Genomic DNA, 19083 nt, shown 5'->3' with positions numbered 1-19083 from the left:
CTGATAACAAGTGTTTCATTTCAAAGGGGTCACTTCCACTTTACTGAGCTAAAATTGCAGGAAATTTAAAACCTAGACCGGTCATTTCCAATAAAAAAACAATTTCTTTGCCCACATAACAAATTTAGTTATGTAATCACAATTTATTCTAGGAAACAAGGCTCTGACTCAGTATGCAGGAAAGCCTGGATTTCTTTTTGTCTTCCAAATCGATTGCACAACAAGCATTTGTGAGCAATACCTGATAGAAAGGAACCATCCACTTAAGTAGTCAAACTGTGTTATTGCTTCAGCCCACTGGAAGCTTCTGGCAGTGTTTTTAAGTACATTTCAACCATATTGTGATCAGCCATGGCAAGAATGTTTTCTTCCTGGCCTCACTTTCATTCTGTTTGTGTCATACATTTCCATCAAAAGGATAAACTCAAAAGGAAAACAAGAAAGCCACAGGGTAAACCAGTCAAGCATCTTTCTGCATAGACCATATAGAGCAAGCATTTCACTTGCGTCTGGCACTGGCATACTTACACAAGTGTATTTTTCATTTTGAATTGTGTGTGGGATTGGTGAGTGCAGGCAGTGCATGAACTAGCTTTTGTATAGAAACTAGATTACTATAAGGAATTAGTTTTGCATATTTTAGAATATGGTAATGGAGAAGCACTAAAAAGTGCAATTTATTTCAATGTAGTATGTTGCAAGATGGATCTTTTGGAGCGGCCCATTAATTTGTGTGTTTTAGTTATTTATTGATTTATTTTTATTTTTATCTGTAGTTGAAGTGGTTCTACAGCTCTGTTTTGTTTTAATTTGAGTAGAAATATTACCGTGGCAGTCGTGCATGTATTCTCTCTTAACCACATTGCTTTGTCCAGCAGCCTTCAGCTGTTTTTTGTGTGGTGTACACTACAGTGGCTGACAGTGACTGGCTTCTTTTACTGCTTGTGGGACGAGAGCTTTTTTTCTGCTTTGTTTGAGCCCTCGGAAATCTCATCATAGTTCATCTCAGAGCTTGAGATTAGTGCTGGCCCAGCCTTTGTTTCAGATATCCAACTGTTCAACAGTTTCAGTTGGCGAATCCCTTTCATCACTGTCATGCCAGGCTATAAAGAGTGCACCAGTTTAAAGGTGTAAGTTCCCTTGAAATAAACACTGTTACCTACCTTATACATTTACTCATACATATTTAATTGGGATGTTAATACTTTAAAGCAGGGGTGTCCAGTCAGTCCCGGAGGGCCATTCCAGTCCAGGTTTAACAGGTACAATGATATACTTAACTATTTCAGGGACTGGATGCATGTTTAATTGGTTCACTTAAACAATTCAGAACACTGTTGGAACAAAGACCAGGAGTGGAAGCACTTTGGCCACTCCTACTTTGGAATTTAAATGGTTTCCAAGTGTTTAGCATTTTTCCCTATGAATATTAAATATAGAGGTCAGCTGTAGTGTTTATACAGTAGGTTTAGTGCAAGGTATTTTATTCAGTCATATTATTGAAGACTTTTCTATTGTCACATTAAATGTTCTATACATGCAGTCTCATCCAAATAAATGTTGTTTTATCTCAGTGGTACTCATCTCTGGCCCTCGATCGAATCCAGTGCAGGTTTTACCTCCAGGCAGTTTCTAATGTAGTTAATTGAAACTGCTAAGAGGCAATTAAGTAATTTAGGACCTGGTTTGAATAAAGACCTGGACTGGAATGTTTCTCGAGGGCCGGAGTTGAGCACCACTGTACTATATCCTGAAAGAGGAGCACTCTATAGGAGTTATTCTCATGATTTTGGTAAAGATAATAAAACACTCATAATCAAGTCAGATCATTTAAAAAAAATACAATTGTTTGTGTACTAAAGCAACACAACAGTACATATTCATATACAAGGGAGTTATTTTTATTTTAAGTACAGTGTATTTTGAAAACCTCTCAGAATTTATGATATTTGGATTGTTTCTACTTCCTGTGCAAGTACACTTTTCAAATTATAATACGACTAGACAGAGGAAGAGACATTTTAGAGCCTTCACAAAACTATGACGCCAATGCTAAAGGTAGTTTTGTATTTGCATTGAAACACCAGACTGTATTTATAGTGTTCTTCTCTAGTAACTGATGCAGTTTTACAGTTAAAGAAACATTACCATTTCTAACATATCTAGTGTACAGTCACTTTAGGTATTCAGCTACAGTGTCCTCTAAACCATTTATGTTAAGCTATGAAATCATAGTAGTAGTAGTAATAATAATAATAATAATAATAATAATAATAATAATAATAATGTATCTTTTATCATTTTAAGGTATTGAATAGTTAAAAGATCATCCTATAATTTTATAGGATAATTTATAATTTTATAATTTGTAATGCAAAACATCAGCACAGTGGAATTTGAACAGTGTGACATTATGGTTGCGCCCAGCAATATTAGCAGAACACATCTTGTTAAACATTCTGGATGAATGTGTGGTACAAAATGGAAATCTGAGAAATGAAATAAATAATTTACTATTTACAGCTCGCTGTTCCCTGTTTCTTATCTGTTTCTTTCTGATGCTTTTGTTTCAGTGAGTTCCCCTGTGGAGCTGCTAATAATGCAGGCCTTGTGCTGGGTTCACGATGACTTGAACCAGGTTGACATTGGCAGCTACATCCTGAAGGTTTGCGGCCAAGAGGAAGTGTTGCAAAAGTAAGGCCTATTGTTAACAATGTGCTGCCTAGTTCAAGTTCTGAAAAAAAAAAAGCAGAGCTGGCTGTCTCCCTGAAACAAGGGAGAGTTTATAGATTTTGGCTGGACCCATCATAGTGCTAAACTTTACATACCCACTGCCCACTAACACACCTTGTTAATTCAGTAAAGCTGATCAACGTCAATACTATTGAAATGATGGGACACATAGCCACATTTCTTGTGCAGTGCATGGCATGTACACTACATGCATTAAAAGATTGGCTGTTTGATGTGAGATTCCTAAAACAAGATTTCATATCTATACAAGTGTTTCAGATACTGAGGAGGCTGTTAAACTGGACGGTGGAGCAGCTGGGTTGTTATGATCTTTTTAAAACAATTTTTTTGTGTTCTGCAGTCAGCAAATTCCTATTGCATTACCAGCATTAGAATTGCAATTTATTAAAACATTGATATTTTATATAAATGTATTTATTTATTATCCATTATGTAACTTTGTTTCTGTTCTTGTCCAGTAAACATTGCCTGGGAAGTCATGAATACATTCAGAACTGTCGAAAATGGGACACTGAGATAAAGCTACAGCTCTTAGCTCAAAAAACTATATGCAGAGATCTGGCGCGTGTGGTAAGCAAACCTGCACATGTGTGTGTGTATGTGTATATAATGTATGTATGTATATATGTATGTATCTATATGTGTATGATTCAAGCTGTTTATTTTTATTCAAACATTATGGGTTGCCAGCTGCCAGTGGTTTACCTAGCTTATTGATTTAGATAATTGAGACTGCAACCTTAATGCGTAAAAAGCAGGATTGTTCAAATGAGTTGGTAAGGAAATAACTTTGATGCAGATAATGGATGTACCACCAGATACATACATGTTAATGTGTTCAGATATTTAAATGGTACCCTTGATGTCAGTAACTACTTTCAAAAGTTAAATTAAATGGATCAATGTATTTCATGAATTTTTATTAAATAACAATAATGATCTATTTGTATTAATAGGTGGAGGATGATACCACTCCTGTTGATTTAGAGAAATACCTGTACCAGGTGGAAAAGCCTCTTAAAGAAACCGTTAATAGGTACAGTAAAGAACGTGTATATGCATACGTGTTGTGCTTATACATTTTAAAAGGAGATTTGTTCTTGGTTTAATGTACAGTAATTGATTAATGGCAATGCTATTGTTTTTTTTTTTTTATAGACAATGCCTTAATGATTATCTGGCTTCTTACCACAGTCAAGTCCAGCTGTGCCTTCAAAATGAGGTACAGTACATGCTGTGTTTCTTAACGTATGTGATTCTCAGCATATTGTTACTGTTTTTGTAAGCAGGTAAAATTGCACCCTAAAGCATCAACCTGACATCGTTTGTTGTGGCAATTATTTATTTAAAGGAGAAGTGATTCTGTACTCAATTTATAATAATATTCTGTTTTGTTTTTTGTTTTTTGTTTTTTTGACAAGATAAAGCACTGCAACCTTCAATGCATTAGAAAATCTGATGTCAAAACATAGTGTATTGTGATTATCCTGTGTATATATTAAACAGTAACGGCGCGCAACTATCAGAGACCACACATAACAAACAGACTGGCTGTCTACATTTTTTTCATCTTAACAATTTTAGTGGTCTCAGCAAGTCATCTGTTTTTAATTGTGGAGTTTATTTTTCTTCCATTAGAACAACCAGTACAAAACGGTGGAAAATGTAATCCAGGCTGTCAAGAATATATGCAGTGCACTAGATGGGGTTGAGACCAAAGCCATTACAGAAGCTGTAAAGAAACTCAAGAGGACTGTCAATCTTCCAAGGAGCAAAACCATGGAGGTAAAGCTGGGCTATACATCTTCAGCACTATTGCCAGTTGCAGGGGGGTACTACAAGAGATCATCACAGACCGGTCTTGGTCTGTTACTGCATGCCAAAATAGACAACAGCGTTATTGATTGCTTATGTGTGGGTCTGTTTTAATGATGCAAAGATGTTAATACTGCCACCCTAATTCTAATAACCTTGCTCCATCAAATGCAACTTCCCAATGTAGTCATATTGTTTGATTGATAAGCGCAGTCATTAAATCACCCCAGGGGTGAAAAATCAGTGTGAATAATATAGAGCAGTGGTATTAGGATGTTCCACATTTCAAATAATTAATTTTGACCTAGTGAATATAGATAAATGGAATATTTGTGGTGCATACCTTGTGTAGGGATATGTTTCATACTGGTTATATGTTTGTTAGCCTATTGCCAGCTTTCAGGCCATTGAAACACTCATACATTTATTGAATCATTGCATCTTTTTCTCAAATGATAATTTAGCTTCTCTTTCTAGAAGTTGAGTGATATTAATCCATAAGCCAGCATGTTCTTGCATTCTCCTTACAGTTCTGTCATTTTCTACTTTTACAGCTGGGATCCAAGTCTGCTGATGACTCAAACAAAAGCGCTACAGTTGGTGAGTATGGGTTGTTTGTTTTCTTATGTGGATTACAAAACCTGCAAAAGCATTGTGGCAAAATGGTTGATGTGCAAGTGCAGATGATCAACGAACAGACAGACAATTATAATCCCGGTGCAAAGTTTGTTTAATGATATTTTTGTGTCCAGTGCCTGACGGCAAAACAAATTATGAAGACTAATGATGTTAAGTAATGCAGCAGCATGTATTACTTAATTTGTAATCCCTGAATTTGCCCCGAAATAGTCGTCCCATTTTTTATTATACACCCACACAAAACATAAAACACATACACAAGTCCGTTAGTGTATGAATTAGTGCTAGTGTGCAAATACAGTTATTTGTGATATAAGTGCAGTACCAATGACGACAGCTCCGGAACTTGTTAACTGTCTAGTGACAGCAAGCAAGAAACAAACAGAACAAACAAACACGATACGGATACACAAAACACAGGTCCTTCCTGGTCACTTTTCATAAACCAAAATGAAGGAACAGATTACTTTGCTTCGACCCCTATTTATACCGTCACAATTACAGCCGCTCCTCCAATCCACGGCTGCCACATCACTTCACTTCTGGGTCAATGAGTTAGTGTATCGAACCTCAGCCCCTTTTCTAAATAACAGACTTCCTTTTAACCCTTGGAGCAAAGTGTCAGGCCAAGTAGTCCAGGGTACTCTGTTCCCATTGTTTAGTGCCCTCACAGGTCGGGAGGGAGATTTGCCACCAAGAATCGGTATCTTTCTGTCACAAGCATGTTTCCTGGAAGCTGTAAGTTGCTATCTAGTTGTGTTTCAACGACCTTGAACCTGTATTGCCATATTTGGTTCCGGATCTGGCACAATTGGGATATAGATTGTTTGAAGCGTGATTGTTTTAGACAGGTTCATGGAAACCAGGACTGAGGTGATCTTTTGTTTCAGGGTCCTCTGCTCCTCTAAGCCCTGTTGAGGAAAGCATGAATGGGTTGACGACTGCCGTGTGTGACCTATTGCAGCTGTACCTGAGATCTTTCAGCAGCAGCAGCCCTCAGTCTGCTCTGTCTGGTTCCAAGGAGAGGAGAAGCACAAAGGAATCCTGCAAGGCCACAGAGCACCTCCAGTTTACACTGTTTGCGGCTCATGGCATTCCACCAGGTTGGATCAGCAGGTGAGAAAGTTGGAGACCAGCAGGCAAAAAGTGATCAGATAACTTAGCATGCATAGGTCAGTTTGAACACAGGTGTTGTTATTATTATTTTTTTGTATTTATTTATTTTTTTAAGGACATCAGATATCATACAGCGCATTTTATTTTACACTATGTACATATATTAACATTATATTGTGTTCTGCTTCACTCCCAGTGAATAATCAAACATCAAGTTGGCCTTAACGTTGTAATTTGGTTGATTGATTTGGGATTTTAGCATTCACCGCCTGCAGCAAATGGGTGTTACTGACAGTATAGTCACTGTTTGAAAGTAAGTCACATGTGGTCAAAACTAGTGGTAATTTCTGTTGCATCCTGTGTTTTTTTTTTTTTTTTTTTTTTTTAAGAATAAGAGTTAGATTCAGATAACTGAAGAGAATATGGTCAACTTGTACTCATGAGGAAGAGCTTCAGGACGTTTTATACCAATGCTGGACTCCAGGATAAAATTCACTTGAACTTGTTATAAATAACCATCTGCCATCTAGAGAGCCATAAGCTATGTTTTTGCACTATTTATAAGCTTTCTGGCGTGAGATTTTAAATACTGCAGTGTTTCTAAACATGACTGACTGAAGATGATGTTAGCTGACTCCCCAACAATGCTACTTTGTAGCCCTCTCTATAAAGTTTTCAGAGAATGGAGTAGGGAATTGAAAATACTTGTTAGTGGTGTTATGTCCATATTTGAAACATACTTTTACAGTTTTTTTTATAAATGTTGTATAAATGCTTATTAAAACAAGTGGTGTATTCTGGTATCTGCTGGTATTACCTCACATAGGCCGCATCATTGTAACATTGTAACAGATAGCTGGTGTGACCTACTTCAGTTTACTTGGTTTAATGTTTCTTGGAATTTTTTGAAAATCTAGTCTATTTCTAGTAATGGTCAGTTTTCTGGAGATGTAGTGGAGGTGCTTGTATGTTTTTAGACTGGCAGCCTTGGTATTTGCATTCCAGGTCTTTGTTGCAACAAATATCCTAATGATTTAAATAAAACTGGCCAGGTCCTAACATACTAATGAATAACCCTAGAGTCGCATGGCATTCCGAGTCAGGGGTGGCCTACTCTTAATTTAGTGCTTTCTTATTCTTATGTAAATAGTTGCACCAGTCCGAAAATATGCAGCATATGTTATGCCCGTGTGTACATATTTTATGAGCTAGCACACTGATCACCCTATATACTGTAACTGTGAAGGTAATATTGTCCAGCTGTATCTTGTGACAAGTGTTGGCAACCTACAGTAGGTAAGATGAGTAAAGTTTTCTCTTTATACCTAATGAAAACATGATGCTTTAGGTGCTTGGATAAAAATAGTTATTTCAATGTCAGAATTCAGCTAGTCACACAGCGTTTCAAATGACTCCATATGCAATGTGTATTTCAATACACATGAAACACTTGGTAGTTTAAAGCCCAGTAATATGAAGCAGTATGATTCAGTTAAATAACTTTTAAAATTTGTCAAGCTTGTATATATCTCTACAGTAGAAGTGCAGTTGCGTGTATTTAAAGCATGCCAATGTGTGTTAAAGACTATTGCTGACCTTTCTTGGTTTGTTTTCCTCCAGCTTTGAAAAGTACTACCTGCTGTATTCTCTGACCCATAACGGAAAGAACTTATTTAAACCAGTTCAGTCTAAGAAAGTGGGAACATACAAGAACTTATTTTTTCACATTAAATGGGATGAACTGTAAGTGAGCATGGTTGGGTTTGTATTCTCTCTCTCTTTCTCATGTTAAATTGATGTGTATTTATACATTTCCTTGCTGTTCCTTTTTTGTTTTTTTAATAAGGATGTAGCCTGTATTTTCGTCAACAAACAGGAACTAGCTTGGATCTATGTGAGGAATTAACTTGAAAATGACAATTCAAATGACTGTCTGTTGATTTTGCCTACATTGTGTTATAACCGTTTTATTATGAATTTGTTAATGTGACTATTTCTGTTTACATTTCAGGGTAATCTTCCCTATCCCAATTTCACAGTTACCTTTAGAGTCGATGCTCAGTCTTACTTTGTATGGACTATTAAATCAGAATACCAGCAGCTCGCCAGATTCTAACAAGCAAAGAAATGGACCTGAGCTTCTTGGCAAAGTTTCCATGCCTCTGTTCGACTTCAGACGGTAACTATTCTGAAATGTTTCTAGTGGATTCCAGCCTTTTATTGTATGTTGTGATTTAATGTGACCTTTCTCAGGGGATAACATGAGTTCCTACATCTTCAGAATTTCATAATCAGTTTGTGAAATTAACATTGGAGTGAGAGATATAATTGTTGATGATTTTGGTTAAGTTTGAGTTTCACCCAGTAATGAAAAGGGTTCTGCCTTTTTCACCGAATGCAGTCGCACACTCTCTTAATAAAACAGTTTCCTTTTCTTTCAGAGTGCTAACACGTGGGACTAAGCTGCTTGGTCTGTGGACCTGTTTCCTTGTCTCCCCAGTTGGTACTGTCAGTAGAAAAGGAAATCAGATGGAGAGAATAGTCATGCAGGTAATCATGCCATTAGCTAAAATCTTCAGTTGCGGTGAGTGTGCATGCATCCGGTATTCTCAATTATGAACTATAACCGAGCTTGAAGTCATTTATCAACAAATAAAGCGAAGCAGGGGCGTGCCAGTTAAGTATTAAACATGCTTCAATTAGAGAGTGTAGACTTGACCTGCTTTCTCATTAGGAAGACATGATTGGAAGACATGTAATAAAAGGTGCCTTGTAATCCTTGGATCATTCGGGTATGTGCTTCTTATTGATAAATAAAACCATTGCTTCTTACAGGTTAACTTTCCAAACCCAGCTGTTGACATTCAGTTTGTCAAGCCTCAACCTGCTAGCAGACCACCACAGCCCAACTGGGAAACACTGGATGTAGATGCACAAAAACATCTTAAGATACTTTTCAGTAAAGAATCCACATTAGGGTATGTGTATATGTGACATAAACATATGAGTAGCTCTCTTGATTGGTGTATATATCAACATTTTTGATTTTTTTTTAATTGTTTCATCATTTGTATATTGACTTTTTTTCTGAATAGAATGGGATGTTGCAATAGAATATACCTTTTTAACTACTCATTAGATGCTGCGTATGTTATACATTGTGTATTAATCACTGTTTAAAATGATTATGGTATTACTATTACTACTAATTCATAAGCCTTCCCTTTAAGTATGCATAATTTTGTCAGCTGTCCTAAGGCATTGCTTTAATGGTCTCCAGGAATCAGAGAATGACTACTTTTTGGAAGGTCCAGACTTTTATGATTGGTTGTATTTTGAAACCAGCAAGGCTTACAGCAGACCTTGCAGATATAAATACTGTGAATTGAATTATGTAGAGTTAGATTTGTTCCATAGCTCTCTGAGAAGCCTGTTGGTACAGCTGTATATTTTTGGTACTGTCCCATGTATTCTCATTTGTACCCTTTTCACAGAAATAATCAAATTTAGCAAGCGACAGCCAGCGTGTTTGTGATTCACAGGACAGTGTAGCTATTGAGATCTGTGCCCCCATTCTGTGAATGCATTAAGCAAGTGCATGCCACATTCATCATTCATTGCTTTACAATCATTTGTAAACCATTCCAGGACTTCCTTAGGCACTGGATTAATATCCTCTGATGATAGTCATCCTGATATGAAAACCAAAAATGCCAAAAGTGTTCCACTGAGAAATTAGGCTCATTAATGCAACCGTTAATGTGATTAGGTAGATAGATTAGACACCAGACTTCCTCAAACATTGCTATATTATGCATTGCTTTATAGAAATTAAAATCCAGTCTAACCCGTGTTAATACAAGCATTCTAAAAATGACAAAATTTATTTAAAAACGTCATTCATTTAGTTTTTTTTTCTGACGAAAAATTGCTAATATTAACCTGGACAGGTAATACTTTATGGTTAATATAATATATATATATATTATATATATCTATATCTATAATATATATATATAATATATATAGATATATATATATAATATATATATATATATATTTTAGCAATCGATATCATGTCTTTTTCTTTTTAATTAAAAATCTTGGGAATGTACATGAGAGGAACAATTTGAATTGGAAGCTGCACTGTATACAATATTCCTAACCTGTTTTAAGTAGTATCGGAAACTCTATCTAGCAGCTTACCCAAATTTAATACACAATTTATAGTCTTGCAGTACTGTTGATCACATTTTATGTAAAATAAGGAATTTGATATCTTTTTAGGCTAAATGTCTGGAAAGTTTTTGATTATATTTATCTGAAATTTGGGATTGATTTGCCACAGGTTCTCCAAAGCGGATAAAGAATTTTTATGGGATAAAAGACATTACTGCCAATCACATAAAAACAGCCTTCCTATGGTCCTGGCTAGTGCTCCAAGCTGGGATTGGAACAGTCTGCCTGAGATACACTCCCTCTTGAACCAGTGGCCTCCACTCTCACCTGTCTGTGCCCTGGAGCTGCTCCACTCCAAGTAAGTGGGTCAGTTGTGTAGTCCCCAGTTCAGGCCAGTCTGTCTCCATGCCTTGTCTTAAGGCTTGTTCATACTTTAACTGTGTGACCATTGCTGAGTGCGATTTTCTAGTCCCTCAAGTCGCGCCACTGTATGGCGATTTAAGGGCAACTGGACGCCATGGTTGAATGTTTCTTCTGTTTTAGTTTTTTTCAACTCTAACTAGTCATGTTGCATGACCAGCCTTTTTCTTGCCCAGTGCCAATCGTGAAATTGGTGTGGTAGCTTTCTGGACTAGTGTTAATAGAGTATAATCAAACTTATTTCCTATATTAAAACCCAGGCCTCAGATATAAGAAAGAAATGGATTACATGCACAGGGCTGTTCTGGTTTTAGATCATAATATAGCAGCATGCTGTAATAATAACAAATATTTCATTCCATTCAGATATGCAGATAGTGAAGTGCGCAATGTTGCTGTGACTTGGATTGAACATTTAAGTGATGATGAACTGGCTGATTATCTTCCACAGCTTGTGCAGGTAATACATTTCCACATTTAATAATAAATACTAATATTGCAGTTTTCTCATCATTAAATTTGTGTGTATTTTTGTTTTAAATTCTAGAACAGTGAATGTCCCATATACTAGATTAAGTGTTTTACTGGGTATTGATTTTGAGCAAATGTTCTGTTATACTGGTAAATCCCTTTCAGAGTCCATGATTGGGAAATGTCTGTTCTCCATTTATGTACAATAACTACACACACTTCTTATAGATTAGAGTGATTTTGCCATGTGTCTCCTTGTAGGCTTTGAAGTTTGAATGCTATCTTCACAATGCCTTAGTAGTGCTCCTCTTGTCACGGGCACTGGGGAACATTCATATTGCACACTACCTGTATTGGTAAGCAAATGCATCTCTTATTTATTTGTACTTATTTTTCAAGTTCACAAAAGGCTCTTTTTTTTGACCAACAAAACTGCTATATCCCTCTTTTTTACAATGATCTTTGAGATGCTGTTGTGATCAGGGGTTAATTTGTGCCAGATCCCAGCTCCCAAGTCTAATAACGACAATTATATAGTTTGCAAATTTTTAACTGCATGAGGAAAAAGTTACTATTTTTATTACAACAATGCCAAAAAAGAGTGCTCTTAACAGTGTTGATGATCCTGTTAATCAGATTACTTAAAATACAGCTAAGCAAAGGCCACCATGCAGTTACCGACACCAACAATAAGGCATGAAACCCACAAGCAGATAAGAACTTTAAGCATATGTGGAAGCTACTGTAAGTCAAGGTCAGTACATTAGGTCTAGAAACAAATATGCTATTTCAAATAAAGCGCTGGTTGTCGTAGATGGTAAATATTTAACCATTGTAGCTGGAAAACTGAAATGCATTGTAATTGATGGTAGGCTGTTGAAAGATGCAGTGCAGGATCTGAACTTCGGGAGGCGTTATGAGAACGTATTGGGGGCCCTGCTGTCTTTGTGTGGTAAAGGACAGAGGGAAGAATTGGAGAAGCAGACCAGACTGGTGCAGCTGCTGGCCAGCGTGGCAAAGAGAGTGCGTCAGGCCAGCGGGTCTGCTAGACAGGTGTGTGTATATTCTTTGAAGGGAGCAGTCTCACAGGTTTTGCAACCCTTCCATTTCCATGAGCGCTACTGTCCATCTGTATACAGCATGTAAACATTGTTTACGTAAACATTTATACTAACATCAGAACCATCCTTGTAATACAAATGCCATCCAGGTTACTGACCTAAATAAAGTAATCCTGTTTAATGTTAATGGAAGATTACCCATAAATTCCCACTTATCAATTACTGTTCATTTAAAAACAGGTATTGTGTATCTGTATACTGTAGAAGAATAGATACATGCATGCAAAGCCAAAATGATGACATGAAGGCATGTGAAGTGTGTGCATATTCCATTACTTATTACCCAATGTTTACATCTAGCAATGTATCAATGATTAATAATGAATGATTTGTTTTGCTTGCAGATTGTTCTTCAGGAGGGCATGGACAAAGTGAAGTCTTTTTTCTTAAAGAACAATTGTCGTCTGCCCTTGAACCCCAGTCTGGTTGCCAAAGAGCTCAACGTCAAGGTATGCTGCTTCATTGCTTAAGATGAGCATCGGGTACTATTGTTAGAGCAGTTCTAAAATATCGTTTATTAGGTGTGTGTGTTTGTCTTGTCGTGTAATGTAGTGTTGCTTTATCAGCTGCAGTTTATTATGTTTTACCAAAAATACAGTATGGCCCCAGTGTTATTCATTCTTTCTTTTTTTATATACTAGAATTTAAATAATTGCATGCAAGCTACTAGGGAATGTACAGTACATGCTATTGACCTTGTCTGTTCACTGGTAGTTGTCATTGAATACTCAATCCCAAGGTTTTCTTTATTGTATGTAGGCCTGTTCCTTCTTCAACTCCAATGCAGTGCCCCTCAAAATCGCCCTAGTGAACGCAGACCCCCTGGGAGAAGAGATCAATGTAATGTTTAAGGTAGGCACACACTCCTAGCAATATTAGAAACACACTGGTATTTTTAAACTTTAGATGAGACCTGTTTCTAGAACAATTTTGAGAAGGTTAAAGCCTTCAAATCTGACAACAACTTTACTTCAGCCAGCAGTTCTAATCTGTCATTATATTTTAATATAGTAAAACTTTGATTATCAGAACAAGTGCCTCTGTTTCTGTAACTGAGATAACCAGCCCAATATCTCAGTTTTTTACAGTGGTACAGTACTGTAATTCTATATGTAAAGGGGAATACTTGCTGGAAATGTTTGATGATCCAAACAAATCTATCATACAAACATCACCTAGTCCCAATCTGTTTGGATAATTCAGGTTTCTCTTTATAGCTAAAACCAGCACATTGTCATTGATTGGGAGGAGAGAAAAACGTGAACTGTGGACAGCCATTCAAACATTCATTCAAGAAAGCCTGCTTAACCTTTTTTATTACCAGAGAGCAGACCAAACATGATCCATGGTATCGGTCAGCTGTTTGCAAACAGATCAGTAAAACATCTGAGTGTCTCTGTATCCCCAGTTGTTATGATTTATTAAGGATCTCGAGTATGTCTAAGGTTACAGAACCACTCGCAAGCTCCCTCTGGTGACAAATTTTGGAACAGTATTTTAGATTATTGTAAAGCCATACATATTTGCGAGCCTTTTATTATGCATTTTTCGTATGAAAACAAAACGCAAACATTTTTTGCACGAATATCAAATTCCACTAACAATACATACTTCATATATTGCAACAGGTTGCCAACATTTTTGGAGCAAATAGGTTTTATGGGGGTGATTTGCCAAATATTTTGGTTGTGAATGTTTGTGGCTTTACAGTATATGATGCCTACACTGTACTGGGGATAAGAAATCTAAATGAAAAGCAAGTTGTTTAGCCTTTAATGAAGCTGACTCACCTGCACTGGGTGTCTCTCTCCAGGTGGGAGAGGACCTGCGTCAGGATATGCTGGCCCTGCAGTTGATTAAGATCATGGACAAGCTCTGGGTCCAGGAAGGATTGGATCTGCGAATTGTCAATTTTAAATGCATCTCAACTGGCAAAAACAGAGGTATTTCCAATATTAATCTAACTGAAGAAACTTTACATGTGAAATTGCATTTGTTTCCTGTTTTTTTTCGTAAAACAACAAAACATGTTCTGCTTTGTGTAATGTTTACCACATAGGGTTTTGTTTAAAACAATTGTTGGCTATAAAAAGTATTTGGAATTATTAAAGTTGCTGCTGATCTAATATTCAGCATAGAAAAACTGCCCTTGGATAGCTCATTTTAATATTAAGCACAGAAAGACTCCCCTTGGATAGCTCATTTTAATATTCAGCAGAGAAAGACTCCCCTTTGATAGCTCATTATAATATTCAGCACAGAAAGACTCCCCTTTGATAGCTCATTATAATATTCAGCACAGAAAGACTCCCCTTTGATAGCTCATTTTAAACCCTGAAAAACAGAATACAAAGAAAAAGACAACTACGTATTCGTATATTGGATTAATTTACTGGTCTTCTGTTTTGAGTGGAGTGTTCCTTCCTATACTACTAGTTCTGTCTAGTTTTGAGTAGACATGTCTGTATACAGGTCTTCAGTGTTGAAAGAGATTTAAAAAAAGAACATTTAGAATATCATTAACTTTCAGTCACACTGAATTAAATACATTGCTAAAACAACCCCCACCCCCTCCATTATTAAGGCATGGTTGAGCTTGTACCAGCATCAGATACACTGCGAAAAATCCAGGTGGAATATGGGGTAACAGGATCCTTCAAGGACAAGCCCCTGGCAGAATGGTTGAGGAAGTACAACCCAGCTGAGGAAGAATATGAGAAGGTAAGCAGCAAGCTGCACATGGTACGGGTTGGGCCATCTACTGACCTGGCAGTGCATATCGGTGCTGTGCTGGTTCTGGACCTCACCTGAGCAGCATTGGTAGTGCTTTTCTACTGAGGCTCGAAACCGGAAAACTCAATTGTTACTTGACCTATCTGAAAAAATCTGTTTCTAATTTTATGTTGCTTTTTGCATAATTTACACATCAGTTAAATTCTGCTTGTCTGATTTTTAGCTGCACAGAATAAATAAAAAGCTGTTTATTTGTATTTTATAATGCCTGCTTTCTCTGTCTTCCAGGCATCGGAAAATTTCATCTACTCCTGTGCAGGGTGCTGTGTAGCTACGTACGTTCTGGGAATCTGTGATCGACACAACGATAACATCATGCTGCGCTCCACAGGGCACATGTTTCACATTGATTTTGGAAAATTTCTTGGACATGCACAAATGTTCGGAAGTTTTAAAAGGTATAGTTTTTGGTTTTTTTCTTTTATATATTAAATTCTACTGGCTTGTCTCTTTTGGTACTTAACCAACACTTAATTTCTACTTTGTTGATCAGGGATCGAGCTCCTTTCGTGCTGACTTCGGACATGGCTTATGTCATTAATGGTGGAGAAAGACCCACACGCCGCTTCCAGTTGTTTGTGGATCTCTGCTGTCAGGCATACAACCTGATTCGAAAACACACCAACCTTTTCCTCAACCTCCTTTCTTTGGCAAGGACTCAAATTCAACCTTTGTTTTTGGTTTTGAAAGCTAAATTAACACGCTGTTAGCACAGCTATCCTTGCCAGGTTCCAGGATTTTGTGTGCTGTGTTATTATACGTACATAACAAGAAATAACCTACAGCTAATTTTACTGTGTGTTTACAATTTGCAGATGACGTCATCAGGTTTACCAGAGCTCACCGGTTCGCAGGACCTCAAGTATGTTTATGATGCTCTGCAGCCCCAAACAACTGACGCTGAAGCAACTATTTTCTTTACAAGGTATTAGACTGAAGTCATCTTCTCTCCTAAATAATATCTTTATTAGTAGTCAGAGTGTAATGTAAGACTCCTCTTGCATAGAAGAATGAGCCATACCAGGTTTTAGTGTGAGCTTAATTACACCCTTGGGCTTAATTAGAAACACTACACACCTTTTTTTTTTCCTAGGCAATGTTCAATAAAGGCCACAGGAAAATCGTGAATGGCAAAAACTGCTTCTCAATTATTCCATGGTAGTTGTAGTGTGTGTTTTACACCATATAAAGCAGAAACACAATTGATAAACTTTTGTCTGCCCCCTGCAGACCTGGTCAGAATACAAAGAAAGTATTCTTTGGTATCAGTGTTGTCACTTACATAACTGTATATAGTCTTGAGGACTGTGTGCAGACTGGAGGATGATCTTTGTTAGTCCGTTCTTAACAGTGTTCCCTTCCTTCCAGGTTGATTGAGTCGAGTTTGGGAAGCGTTGCTACAAAGTTTAATTTCTTCATTCACAATCTGGCACAGCTGCGTTTTTCCGGACTGCCTTCTAACGATGAACCCATCCTGTTGTTTTCTCCTAAAACCTACTCTATGAAACAAGAGGGGCGAATCAAAGAAGTGTCTGTCTTTACCTACCAGAAGAGATACAACCCTGACAAGCACTATGTGAGTGTGTTGGACAGTTTCAAAATTCTTAATTTGCTTGACCTCTTGCTATGGTTAGTTCAAATGTATAAAAACATCAGTACAGTAATCATTTTACTTTATTAAAAAAAAAAAAAAATTCACAAGAACATGCACAATACAAAATGATTATTCTGAAAAAAAAAAAAAAACAATGTTTTCGCACAAGTCAGTTACAAAAGAAAAAAATCGAAAAGGAGAAAACACCTGTAAAACTTACAAAACTACAAATATTGCATTGTTGAGCCACCATTCGATTACAGATATTGAATGCTTTTTTTTTTTCTTTTCTGTTTTTTGGTAGACTTATGTTGTGAAAGTTTGGAGAGAAGGACAAAATGATACCAGCTTTGTTTTCCGCACATTTGATGAATTTCAGGAGCTGCACAATAAGCTCAGCGTCCTCTTTCCTCTGTGGAAACTGCCAGGGTATGTCACTTTGATCTAAACGTTAAAACATGTCTTGCCTTCAACGTCAAAGTACAGTGCATAATTCTTACCATTTAAATGCTTCAGGTTCCCCAGTAAGATGGTACTCGGAAGAACCCACATTAAAGATGTAGCAGCCAAAAGAAAAGTGGAGTTGAATAGTTACATACAGAATCTGATGAGCAGCGCCACAGAAGTATCGGAGGTGACCACGCACAAGAACCTTCATAACATTATTGATATTTGAAAAAATGATTTACAGTTTAAAACATGAACAGGTTGTATTAACTGTTCCTTTTTTCTTTTTTCTTTTTTTTAAATCCAGTGCGATCTGGTATACACGTTTTTCCATCCAATAGCAAGGGACGACAAGGCTGAAGGGTTTGAGGGCATGTCGAAATCTCCAGGTGTGTTATTTAAAACAGAACTCAATGTTTCACAAGTACTGTAATAGCATTGCTGACCAAGCAATGCATATGATGAGCAGTACTCTGGGAGTACTGCTTCTTTGTATATGTATTTTTTTTTTTTTTTTATTATTGAATTTTTCAGATGTGAGGCCGATGAGCCCCACGCCGGGCACAGTTGGAGGAGAGGTGAAATTATCTGTGTCCTATAGGAACAACACTCTGTTCATCATGGTGATGCATATCAAAGACCTGGTAAACTGCCTTTAATAACACACTTCACACTTTACAAGTGCTGTCTTTCTGCACTTCTCAATGGAAACCTGCCATTTTATATGTATTTTTTAAATTGGGTTTCAGGTAACTGATGATGGAACAGATCCAAATCCTTATGTAAAAACATATTTGCTTCCAGACCCCCATAAAACATCTAAACATAAAACAAAAACTTCAAGGAAAACCAGAAACCCAACATTCAATGAAATGGTAAGCATTTGTTTTGTTAAAATTGCTATTGCTAATAATGTCTAGTATATATTGTATATAAATACAGGATTTATCACACTGGATAATAAGAGCTGTATTTTAAGGCTGTACAGCCACCAGGTTTATTGTTAAAGTAGAAACTTATCAGTGGCATCATGCTCTATATTGGAGTGGGTATAGAAATAGACACAGGAAAAAAACTGTGGCAGTTACATGCACAAGTAATAATGAAGCAAAGTGCTACACTGTTTCTCTTTAATGTTTTATTTTGCAGCTGGTGTACAGTGGATACAGTAAGGACAGCTTGAAGCAGAGGGAGCTCCAGCTTAGCGTGCTTAGCGCAGAGTCACTGCGAGAGAACTACTTCCTAGGTGGTGTCACGCTGACCTTGAAAGATTTTGACTTGAGCACAGAGACTGTTAACTGGTACAAGCTGCAAGCTGTTCCTTACTTTTAGGCTCATGATGCTTCCAGATACACAAGGCTTGGATTGTTTTAGGCAATTCTCTCCTGACATTTCTTCATTAGGACTTTTCTTCCTTTTAAGCACACTGTCCAGTTTCCTGAATATGACTGAAATGTTTTGTAAATGCACAATTAGAGGACCAAACTGCTCACAATAGATCTGTAATTTTAAGTAGCTTTCGGATTGAAGCACAAACCCATTAAAGACCATGATTTGGTCAAGCCCTAGCTCTTGGTCTTTGTTGCTTATTATAATGGTGTCCTACTGAAATTGGCTGAGTTTGAACCAAAAGACTACTTCTGCAGGTCAACACAATCAGAAACATGTGCCAAAAAATAACACATTTATATATATATATATATATATATATATATATATATATATATATATATA

General features: G+C 36.9%; 1 protein-coding gene across 1 annotated transcript in view; it reads left to right on the top strand.

The window, feature by feature from the left end:
* Positions 1–19060, top strand: part of LOC121329775 (phosphatidylinositol 4-phosphate 3-kinase C2 domain-containing subunit alpha-like) — a 34977-nt gene extending 15917 nt beyond the window's left edge. Inside the window, exons 5-33 of the mRNA XM_041275557.1 lie at positions 2574–2694; positions 3213–3324; positions 3711–3790; positions 3913–3976; positions 4393–4539; positions 5124–5169; positions 6099–6324; positions 7945–8067; positions 8336–8503; positions 8766–8874; positions 9160–9302; positions 10673–10861; positions 11290–11383; positions 11656–11750; positions 12267–12447; positions 12860–12964; positions 13275–13367; positions 14329–14458; positions 15100–15236; positions 15537–15706; positions 15802–15958; positions 16124–16233; positions 16677–16884; positions 17207–17331; positions 17419–17536; positions 17657–17738; positions 17884–17993; positions 18099–18224; positions 18499–19060. Of these exons, the coding sequence (XP_041131491.1) occupies positions 2574–2694; positions 3213–3324; positions 3711–3790; positions 3913–3976; positions 4393–4539; positions 5124–5169; positions 6099–6324; positions 7945–8067; positions 8336–8503; positions 8766–8874; positions 9160–9302; positions 10673–10861; positions 11290–11383; positions 11656–11750; positions 12267–12447; positions 12860–12964; positions 13275–13367; positions 14329–14458; positions 15100–15236; positions 15537–15706; positions 15802–15958; positions 16124–16233; positions 16677–16884; positions 17207–17331; positions 17419–17536; positions 17657–17738; positions 17884–17993; positions 18099–18224; positions 18499–18681 (3752 nt within the window). The 3' untranslated portion in view covers positions 18682–19060. The remainder of the gene's footprint in view (positions 1–2573; positions 2695–3212; positions 3325–3710; positions 3791–3912; positions 3977–4392; positions 4540–5123; positions 5170–6098; positions 6325–7944; positions 8068–8335; positions 8504–8765; positions 8875–9159; positions 9303–10672; positions 10862–11289; positions 11384–11655; positions 11751–12266; positions 12448–12859; positions 12965–13274; positions 13368–14328; positions 14459–15099; positions 15237–15536; positions 15707–15801; positions 15959–16123; positions 16234–16676; positions 16885–17206; positions 17332–17418; positions 17537–17656; positions 17739–17883; positions 17994–18098; positions 18225–18498) is intronic.
* The last annotated feature ends 23 nt before the right edge of the window (positions 19061–19083 follow it).

The sequence above is a fragment of the Polyodon spathula genome, chromosome 17 (genome assembly GCF_017654505.1).
Source record: "Polyodon spathula isolate WHYD16114869_AA chromosome 17, ASM1765450v1, whole genome shotgun sequence".
NCBI lineage: Eukaryota > Metazoa > Chordata > Actinopteri > Acipenseriformes > Polyodontidae > Polyodon > Polyodon spathula.
The sequence above is the reverse complement of the archived record's forward strand: the minus strand, read 5'-3'. Positions and strand labels throughout refer to the sequence as shown.